Below are 10,050 nucleotides of genomic sequence, written 5' to 3'. Positions count from 1 at the left end.
TTTTATTGGAAATGAGGAAATTAAGATCCATACACGAACGTTTGCGTACATATTATTTCTCCTGTCTAAATGAATTTTAATTCCTCTTTGTTCCCGCCTCTAAGGATATTTAAGAAATTGAAAGTACGCCGTCCACTATACTAAAAGTATATTTTCAATTTTATTTGTCTATTTTAACAAATCAAAAAGAAGATAATTTTTTTTCTTCTTGTTTTACCCTTATCATTAATTACTTTGCTCATTCCCCAAATTATTTTTCAATGTATTTTTTGAAATGTTATCATTATTATACGTGAAATTGTAAAATACATATTTCATTTTTTTTCCCTTAAAGGAAGTGAAAAAGTCAAAAATGAATAATTAAAAATGAATATATAAAATATATTTCTATTTCTTTAATCTATTGATTTGGGTTTTCTCTTCCATATATACTGTTTCTTGATTTCTTTGTGGCCGGAAGGGTGGATTGTGGGTGAATACTGTATGTAAAAGATACTAGGAGTATTATGTTATTGAATTAGTGTGAGCACAAAACGTGGGTATGTTTTTTTTCCCGTACCAAATACTTACTCATATTTAGTGCTTAATTAAATTACATTAGATTATCATACTTAAATAATTTAGTGGCTTGAGATGAAAATATAAACAATTAAAGAATCATGGTTATAAAGTAATCAGAATCTGTCTAAAAAACATATTCTCCGTATCATGTATTTATTAAATTTGTATTAACATAAAGATGCCATTTTTTTGTGGTGTGTGTGTGTTGATTTATATGGGGGTTGACTTGAAGAGGGTCTTGACGTTAAAGTCGTTACATCAGGCTGCCTTAGGTCACTGAGCATAAGCCTCTCTTGCCTAGCTGTTTCTTTCTTCATTCCACGAAGCTTCTCTAATTACCCAATTAAACCGTTAATATTACAAATAACCCTATGCTTTTAATTAATTCTCCACTTTTCAGTTTAAAACAAGGCTCCTACCCCTTTATATATAAACTACTCTTCCAGCTCTTCATATCCATCTACTTATCCCATCTCTCAAAGCTCCATTTTTAGAGTGTTTTATACTGAAAAAATTCTTGATCTTATCAAACTTTAATTTTCTCCTCAATATAGAAATGGCAGCTAAACGGTTTTTTGATGACTCCGATACCGACCCGAACCAACCAAATTACAAACGCATGAGAACTACACCTTCTTTTGCTTCGTATGTTCCCTTATGATCACTACATTTAATTCTTTCTAATATTTCTCAAGATTGAAATCTAACTTATCCTTTCTTTGGTTATTTTGTAGTGTCATTAAAGAAGTGGTGATGGTGAAATTCTTAGACAACGTTTCTTCCGCCTTGGAACCTATGCTCCGTCGAGTGGTACGAGTTAATTTCACGAACTTTTTTATTTCAAAATAAAAAAAATTCATCGCTAATTATAAGTGATTTAACAGATAAATTAGCGACGAAGTTCGTAACTAACTCCAATTTAATTTGCAGGTTCATGAAGAGGTGGAAAGTGGACTAAGACGTTACTCATGTCGTACCATAACGAGATCTCCTTCACTAAGAATCAAAGCTTTAGAACCATCAAATCTTCGCCTCACTTTCAACAAAAAACTGTCTGTACCAATTTTCACCGGCAGCAAAATTGTCGCCGGCGACGGTCATAATCTCCAAATTCTTCTGGTGGATACAAGCGGCGAAGGCTTGGTTCCGACGGCTCTACCTTATCCTATCAAAGTAGAAATCGTCGTACTCGACGGAGATTTCCTTTCAAAACAAAATGATCAAACCAGCTGGACACATGAAGAATTTAACAAAAGCATCGTTAAGGAGAGAACCGGAAAGAGGCCATTGCTTGCAGGTGAACTCAATTTCACCATGCGTGACGGCGTCGTTTCTGTCGGAGAAATTGAATTTACTGATAATTCGAGCTGGATTAGGAGTGGAAAATTTAGGCTTGGTGCAAAATTGGTTCAAATTGGAACAAGTCAAACTACTGTTCAGATTACTGAAGCCATTACTGAATCTTTTAGGGTTAAAGATCACCGCGGAGAATGTAAGCTATTTCTCTTTTCATTATAGGAGTATTTTCTTTAGCAGTCAAAGCTAACCCGTTTGGCCATAATTTTTTTTTTAACTTTTTGATTTTTTTTTTTTTACTTTTTTTTTTGGAATTGGTGTTTGAGCATGAAAATTTCAAATTTCATTTAAAGTTGAATTTAGAAATTTTTTGAAAATTTAGAAAACTCCAAAAAGTTATTTTTCAAAACTTTTACTTGATCACTCACAAAAATCCAAAAACAGATCCAAATTGTATTCATGTCCAAACACAACTCTAATTTTTAAATATTATTTTCACTTGATTTTCTCCCCCACTTTTTTCCCAAAAATTTCACAATTCTTATTTCCAAATGCCCACTAATTCGACATGCATCGATGACTCATTATTCCGAGTGCTGCAATATATAGTGCAATCGGAAAATTTGAAAGGACTTGGTTTATATTCTAATCCGTTATAGCATGTAATCTATCTTATTTTTCAGGTTATTAGTTTTTTATTTTATGTAGTTATCATTTAGGTGACCTAATACTATCGCTGTCACTATATACCAGTTAAACTCATAAATTTGATCATGTAATATATTGCAGTGTACAAGAAACATTACCCACCAGCACTAGGAGATGAAGTGTGGCGGCTTGAGAAGATTGGAAAAGATGGAACTTTTCACAAGAAGCTGTCTTCAAATGGAATCAACACTGTACAAGATTTCTTGAAATTGGCCACCATTGACACACCAAAGCTTAGAACTGTATGCCTGATCTACTCGAGTCCTTAAATGAGACAAACAAATTTAAATTAAATATGAAAAAGAATCTTTTTATAAAGAACCTGTTACTTAACTGTTTATGATTTCACAGATACTAGGAAGTGGAATGTCTGACAAAATTTGGGATGCGACATATAAACATGCAAATACTTGTGAGAAGGGATCTAAGTTATACATGGCCACTGGAGCAAATTACACTCTCTTTCTTAGTCCAATATGTCAAGTTGTTAGGGCAATCGTTGACGGGCAGATTTGCGAAAATCGTGACTTAACTGGAATTCAAAGGGTAAAATATTAAGTTATCGAATTTTCACTTTGGGATACTGTATATTTTAACTTAAAACAGTTATAATAATATCTATACCATGGTATTTTTAGGCCTATATTCAGAATTTGGTGAAGGATGCTTATGCCAATTGGAGTTCCTTAGAAGAAGTTGATGCTCGGGTGAATGAGCCAGCACTGCTAACTCAAGGTACTTTATATATTCATTTTTTCTACTATTTCTAATTCGTACCTTAATATCATATTATAATATGCCCACCATGCACAAGAAATTGCTTTTAGTTTAGTTTACTTGCTAAAGATCATATATATATAAAGAGTTCCTTTTTGAAAAGCTCAAGTTTTTGGAATTAATAATAACAGTCAATGCTCTTTGTTCTATATTTTAGTACAGTTTGTTGGTTTCTATAATATAGTAAATGATTTCTGATATGAACAGGAGAAACAGTGGTGGATCAATATCCGAATGTTCTTTATCAGCAGCCGTCAATGCCGCGATCCTATCAACTGAACGCAATTTTGACAGAAGCATCGGAACAATTAGTTGAATACAACAATGATTTGATTGTTAGTTCTAGCTACATTTACCCCCCCTGCTGATAATGGAGAACCGAATTAAACTGTTTTTATTTTATAATATCAGTACAGAAGTTAAATTCTTCTCAGAGGAAACGCTGAAGGAATGATATTTATGCATATTCACGTTCATGTACATAGTGTGTAGGAACAACAAAATGTTGTAGAGGTCGCGCCAACCCCTTTGTAAAAGATGTGTGGTTTGGCAATAGTAGAAGTCTGTTTTTTTCCTTTCTTTTTTTGTTTTAACTTCAAATCTGGAAGTTTTATTGTAGCGGTTGTTGATCAATTTACGTAAATGAACAAATGCAATTATTTATTTGATTATGTATCTATCTATATCTTCTTTATTTTACACCCTTATACAACTTATGACTTTGACCCCCCCAAAAAAATTGAGAGAAGTTGCTAGTGAAGTACTTAATTATGCGTTGACTTCCTAACACCCTTTCTTCAAGTCACTGTTGAAAAGGCGACTTACGTGGAATCTAGAGGGTAACTTGCACCCGTTAAGCTTGGGAAAAATCCTGTAAATTAAATATAGGTGTATGTAGGTTATATACTTTGATCTGTATTTGTTGAATTTATGTATACACCTAATGTGAAGATATGAGTAACTCTTTATTTATTTATATTGGGCTGGGGGTTGACTTGAAGAGGGTCTTGAAATCAAAGTCATTTTTTTTCTTTTTTTTTTTTCCGTAGGAAAACTACTACTCCCTCCGTTCCAATTTATGTGAACCTATTTGACTAGAAAGAGATTTTAAGAAAAAAGGAAGACTTTTGAAATTTGTGGTCCTAAACAAGTCAAAAAGGGGCCAAGAGTATTTGTGTGGTTATTAAAGCTTCTCATTAAGGGCGAAATTGTAAATTTAAGCTAAATTATTACCAAATTTAGAAAGGGGTCATTCTTTTTGGAACAGATCAAAAAGGAAATAGGTTCACATAAACTGGAACATAGGGAGTAGCTATGTCCATTTATAAGTCATTACAAAAATTGGCCAATTCATAAAATATTACTAATATATCCCAAATATTACTAATATTAGCCAATTAGCTTTTTGTATCAAAAAATTGTCAAAATTTTGCTTTCTTTTGAGTTGGTGTTATTAGAATAGATTGAGTACATCTTAAAGAGCTTGAATCTCTATTTTGGGATGATTTGGTGAAGTTTTGAGGTGGTTTGAATTGAAAATTCGAAGTAAAAACTGAACATGAAAAAAAAAATATATGTATCATTTATGTATCACATATGTATCAATTGTGTATCACATGTATATCCATGTATACCTGTGTGTGAGATACATGCGTGATACATGTGTCGCAGAAGAATTTTTTGAACTCGATTTAATTACGAATTTTGATACAAAACCAGTCCAAATCACCTCCAATCTACCTCAAATTTTGTATATTGACTTATCTATATGTTTTCAATGAATTTCAATTATACCCATTGAAAAAGTTTTTTTTTGTTTAGATTTGGAATATTGTATTTTTTTTTGTATTTCATCACCTTATTTGCTACCTCATCCATGAAATTTCCTTTCCGTCTTGCATCTAATGTTGCTAATCACGCTTAAAATTATAGAACGTGATTTTTGCATGTGATTCTTTGAGAGAAAGAACCTTATTTATTTGGTTTTTTAATTTTTATATATACTTGACTAGTTTTGGTAAGTCTATGACTAATGGCTAGAGGAAGGTAAGTTGAGACTTATTTGGGACATTTATGTAAGTTTCCCATTTACTCTTGAGTTCTCGATAAGTTTAATTAGTAATCGCGATCCAGTGTAGAGTAGTGTGATAGCATGAATTGTATCAGTATTGACAGGGTAATTTTTTTCTTTGTATGCGGGTAAAATCGGACATAATGCTTACCTGATTTCTTGATGGGAGAGACAGAAGAAGGGCGCAAACATACGAGGTTGAAATCGAGGATGGAAGCCTTTCATGCCGAGGACTATAATTGGTGAACGATATGCTCATCATCGGGTATGATGAAGCGACACTCGCCGAACCCAGAACGAGATCCAAGACCTCGGAAAATATGGCAAACGATCACACACGACTAACAAGAGGGCCGTGATATCCGCATCCAACCGGATATCACGACGCAGATCTCGCCTGATGTCGATTACGGATCAGTAATTAACAAGAAAGAAGGATTTTTAAATTTTAGAATTGTATCAGGGATGAAACTCTCCTACTATATAAAGAGCAAGCTTTTACTTCAAAAAATGACATTGTAACACGCATACCAAGAGAATACAAATCCATTTTTATGCTTTCTAGCTATTGAAGAGTTTTTATTTTTACTATTGTTCTTCACACTCAATTGGTTTCGAACCAAGGACTGAACCGAGGGCAAAAATTATTGTCGAACCTAAGTTCACGCTGGGCCATAACACTACAACTGGTTTGGTTATTCATTTTATCTTTCGTTCATCTAATATCTTGGATTATTTGTGTTGAATGAATCCATATATCTTTAAAACCGTGTACAAATTTAATTGTTATCCGTTTTAAGGGTAAACAGTTTGCGCCCACCGTGAGACTAAAGGTAATAGTGGTGGTTTAATACAAATCTCCATAACATACTCTATTTTTATGCTTGTTCTTTAAAGTATCAATTTCATGTCAGCTTGAAAGTGTCAAATTCTCAGTCTGCTCACTTGAACGTTGAGCCTGAATCTGACCATCATCGCGAAAACAACAATCTGGTGCCTAGCAATGAGGTGCCCCTGTTGATCCCAACGGTGTCCCAGTTTCCGATCCAATCAATGCCAATTCACATGTTGCTATCGACGTCAACATGCTAACCAAACACCAAAACAACATTCGCGGGGGGTCCCCGACCAACGGCTCGAGATATGCCTGAGGGCGAAGGTGATGGGGTAAGCCTACGGCTAATCTTCGAAATACTGCAGGCTTAACAGGCGAAAATAACGCAGCTGCAGAATCAAGGCCACACCCCTGGCAGGGTCGAGCCCAAACGGTCCCAAGAGAATACCCGAGAAACGAACAAACCACCGAGAGGTCGGGTGTAGCTGAGCCCGAGATCAACCCTGAGATAATGAAAATGCTTGAAGCATTAACGAAGAGGGAAGAATCAGGTGAGAAGAAAATTGAGGCCAACGACAAGAAGGTAGAGACATATAATTCCAGGGTCGATCAAATCCTGGGAGCACCCTAAAATTGAAAGAACCTGATTCCAAGAAATTTATCCAAAATCCTTTCCCTCCGAGTGAGACACCAAAGCCGATCCCGAAAAGGTTTCGTATTCCCGATATTCCAAAGTACAACGGAACCACGAATCCGAACGAGCATGTGACTTCCTATACATGTTCCATCAAAGGGAACGACTTGGAAGATGACGATATCGAGTCGGTGTTGTTGAAGAAGTTCGAGGAAACACTGTCAAAAGGAGCAATGATATGGTATCACAACTTACCCCCAAATTTTATTGATTTGTTTGCTATGCTTGCAGATGCTTTTGTGAAGGCCCATGTCGGGGCCATCAAGGTCGAAACCAAAAAATTGGACCTTTTCAAGGTTAAACAAAGAGATAACGAGATGCTCAAGGAGTTCGTGTCTAGGTTCCAGATGGAACGAGTGGACCTGCCTCCAGTTGCCGAATGATTGGCCGTTCAGGCATTCACTCAGGGAACCCCCGAAGCTCCTTGGTTTCGCAGCAGCTAAAACAAAATTTTGTAGAGTATCCAGCGGTAACTTGGGTCGACGTCCACAACAGGTACCAGTCAAAAATCAAAGTCGAGGGCGACCAACTCGGAGCCCCCTCTGGGTCCGTTTATCACGTCAAAGCCGACGACAAGTCTAAGAGATTCATCTACCATGAATCGAGGCCGGTCCAAGATCGGGACCAACCATACAGCGCAGATCAAAAGGGAAATGGGTCCCGGCGTTATCCCGCAAAGAACAAACAGAGAAGTGATCAAGGGCCCAGTACCCGAGGTCTGATGAGAAAAAATGGTTCCGACAGGACGATCGGGGCCAGGGAAGCACCAAGATTATTAGAGTATAACTTCAATTTGATTTTGCCACCACTGTATCATCCATCGGGCGGATCAGGGAAACCAAGAGGCCTCGACCATTGCAATCTGACCCTACCCAGAGAGATCCTAACTAGATGTGTAAGTATCATGGCACTCATTGACACATGACCGAGGATTGATGGCATTTGAGAAGAAGTTTATCGGTTGTTAAATAATGGACACCTCTAAGAAGTTCTGAGTGATCGAGCCAAAAATCATTTCAGGAACAGGGACGCCAACAAATAGACCGAGTAGGAGGAACCTCAGCACGTCATCAACATGATCATTGAGGGGTCGATGTCCCTAAATGGCCAATGATAAAGCGCACTAAAGTATCCATCACGAGGGAAAAATGCACTTGGGATTATGTCCCAGAGGGAACTATTTCATTAAGCGATGAGGATGCCGGAGGCATTGTACAACCTCACAATAATGCACTGTTAATATCCGTACTTATCAATAAATCTCAAGTTAAGCGTGTGTTGATTGATCTAGGTAGCTCGGCTAACATCATAATATCGAGGATCATAGAGCAGTTGGGGTTGCAGGATCAAATAGTGCCGGCGGTCCAGGTGTTTAACGAATTTAACATGGCCTGCGAAATCACTAAAGAGGAGATAACCCTACCAGTGAACACCGTCGGGATGATCCAAGAGACAAAGTTTTATGTGATCGAAGGGGATATGAGGTATAACACTCTATTCGTAAGGCCATGGGTTCACTATAAGAGGGCGGTATCTTCGACCTTACATCAGACATTGAAATTCCCTATAGCGGGAGGAATCAAGACGGTTTACGGAGAACAATTAGCTGTAAAGGAGAAGTTCGCAGTCGACAAAGTACTCCCGGTGCCTGTCGTCTCGACGTTAAGGAACATGGAGCCAACCAAAAAGGCTGAAGTTAAATAGCAACCGCCGATGCCGGCCTCGGCCAGTCCGGAGGAACGGGGAACAGAAGATGAGGATGATTACGGAGTTTCGAGATCGTTCATAGCTCTTTATGATACCGACATCACCAAATTGACGGTCGAAGAGTTGGAGAAAGTCACATTGATCGAACATCTACTGGATCGAAAGGTATACCTGGGCATGGGGTTAACCCCCGAGCTCAGGAAGACACTCATTAATTTTCTTAAAGCTAACATAGATTGTTTCGCTTGGTCCCATCTTGACATGACAAGGATCCCGCTCGGAGATAACTACTCATAAGCTGAGTTTGGACCTGAAGTTCCATCCGGTTAAGCAGAAAAGGAGGCCGCAGTCGGAGGTCAAACATGCATTTATCAAGGACGAGGTATCTAAACTCTTTAAAATAGGATCCCTTCGAGAGGTTAAATACCCGGACTGGTTAGCTAACGTAGTGGTAGTGTCTAAAAAATGGAACAAGCTAAGAATGTGTATAGATTATAAAGATCTAAATAAGGCATTCCCTAAAGATTATTTCCCTCTGCCTAACATCGATCGGATGATCGACGCGATGGCTAGGCACGAGACACTTAGCTTTTCGATGCCTTTTCTGGGTACGACCAAATTCGGTGGACTCGGGCGATCAAGAAAAGACTTCTTTTATCACTAAATTCGACACTTATTGTTATAATTTAATGCCGTTCGAATTAAAATAACTGGCGCCACCTATCAACGCCTAGTAACCGGATGTTCAAAGAACAGATAGGGAAATCAATGGAAGTTTATAGTGACGACATGTTATTCAATTCCCTGTGAGCAGAGGACTATTTGAAACATTTGCAGGAGACCTTCGACATATTGAAAAAATACAATATGAAGATGAACCCGGGGAAGTGGGCATTCGGGGTCGGAACGAGAAAATTTCTTGGGTTCATGGTGTCCAATCGAGGGATCAAGATCAATCCCAACAAAATCAAAGCCATAGAAGATATCAACATGGTGGACAATGTCAAGTCTATTCAAAGGCTAACTACGCGTATAGCCGCCCTGGGTCGGTTCATATCGAGGTCCTCGAACAAAAGCCATCGGTTCTTCTCACTGTTAAAGAAAAAGAATAACTTTTGCTGGAACTCAAAATGCCAATTAGCTTTGGAAGAACTCAAGCGGTACCTATCGAGTCTGCCCCTGTTGCACACTCTGAAGGATGATGAACAATTATACCTTTACTTGGCGGTTTCCGAGGTGGCGGTAAGTGGAATTTTAGTCTGGGAAGAGGAAGTTATGCAATTTCCTATTTACTATGTCCGCTGAATCCTAGGCGAGGCCGAAACAAGGTATTCTCCCTTGGAAAAATTGGCGCTCGCTTTACTAAGCGCCTCCGAGAAGTTAAAACCATACTTTCAGTGG

The 10,050-nt window shown here is 37.7% G+C and overlaps 1 protein-coding gene across 1 annotated transcript; it reads left to right on the top strand.

Moving 5' to 3' along the window:
• The first annotated feature begins 1,000 nt into the window (after positions 1-1,000).
• Positions 1,001-4,013, top strand: LOC109243719 (protein SAR DEFICIENT 1-like). The gene is made up of 7 exons (XM_019410700.1): positions 1,001-1,206; positions 1,296-1,371; positions 1,492-2,053; positions 2,647-2,807; positions 2,917-3,111; positions 3,204-3,300; positions 3,550-4,013. The coding sequence occupies exons 1-7, from the start codon at positions 1,118-1,120 to the stop codon at positions 3,708-3,710; spliced, it is 1,341 nt and encodes a 446-aa protein (XP_019266245.1). The 5' UTR covers positions 1,001-1,117; the 3' UTR covers positions 3,711-4,013.
• Positions 4,014-10,050: the final 6,037 nt, after the last annotated feature.

The sequence above is a fragment of the Nicotiana attenuata genome, unplaced genomic scaffold, assembly GCF_001879085.1.
Source record: "Nicotiana attenuata strain UT unplaced genomic scaffold, NIATTr2, whole genome shotgun sequence".
Taxonomy (NCBI): Eukaryota; Viridiplantae; Streptophyta; class Magnoliopsida; order Solanales; family Solanaceae; genus Nicotiana; species Nicotiana attenuata.
The sequence above is the reverse complement of the archived record's forward strand: the minus strand, read 5'-3'. Positions and strand labels throughout refer to the sequence as shown.

What these genes read in the sequence shown, in the direction of transcription:
- LOC109243719 (XM_019410700.1), top strand. Translation starts at nt 1,118, where the DNA reads ATGGCAGCTAAACGGTTTTTTGATGACTCCGATACCGACCCGAACCAA. An exon ending in ACTACACCTTCTTTTGCTTC is followed by an intron (nt 1,207 to 1,295) that starts GTATGTTCCCTT and finishes GTTATTTTGTAG; the next exon opens with TGTCATTAAAGAAGTGGTGA. An exon ending in ACACACCAAAGCTTAGAACT is followed by an intron (nt 2,808 to 2,916) that starts GTATGCCTGATC and finishes ATGATTTCACAG; the next exon opens with ATACTAGGAAGTGGAATGTC.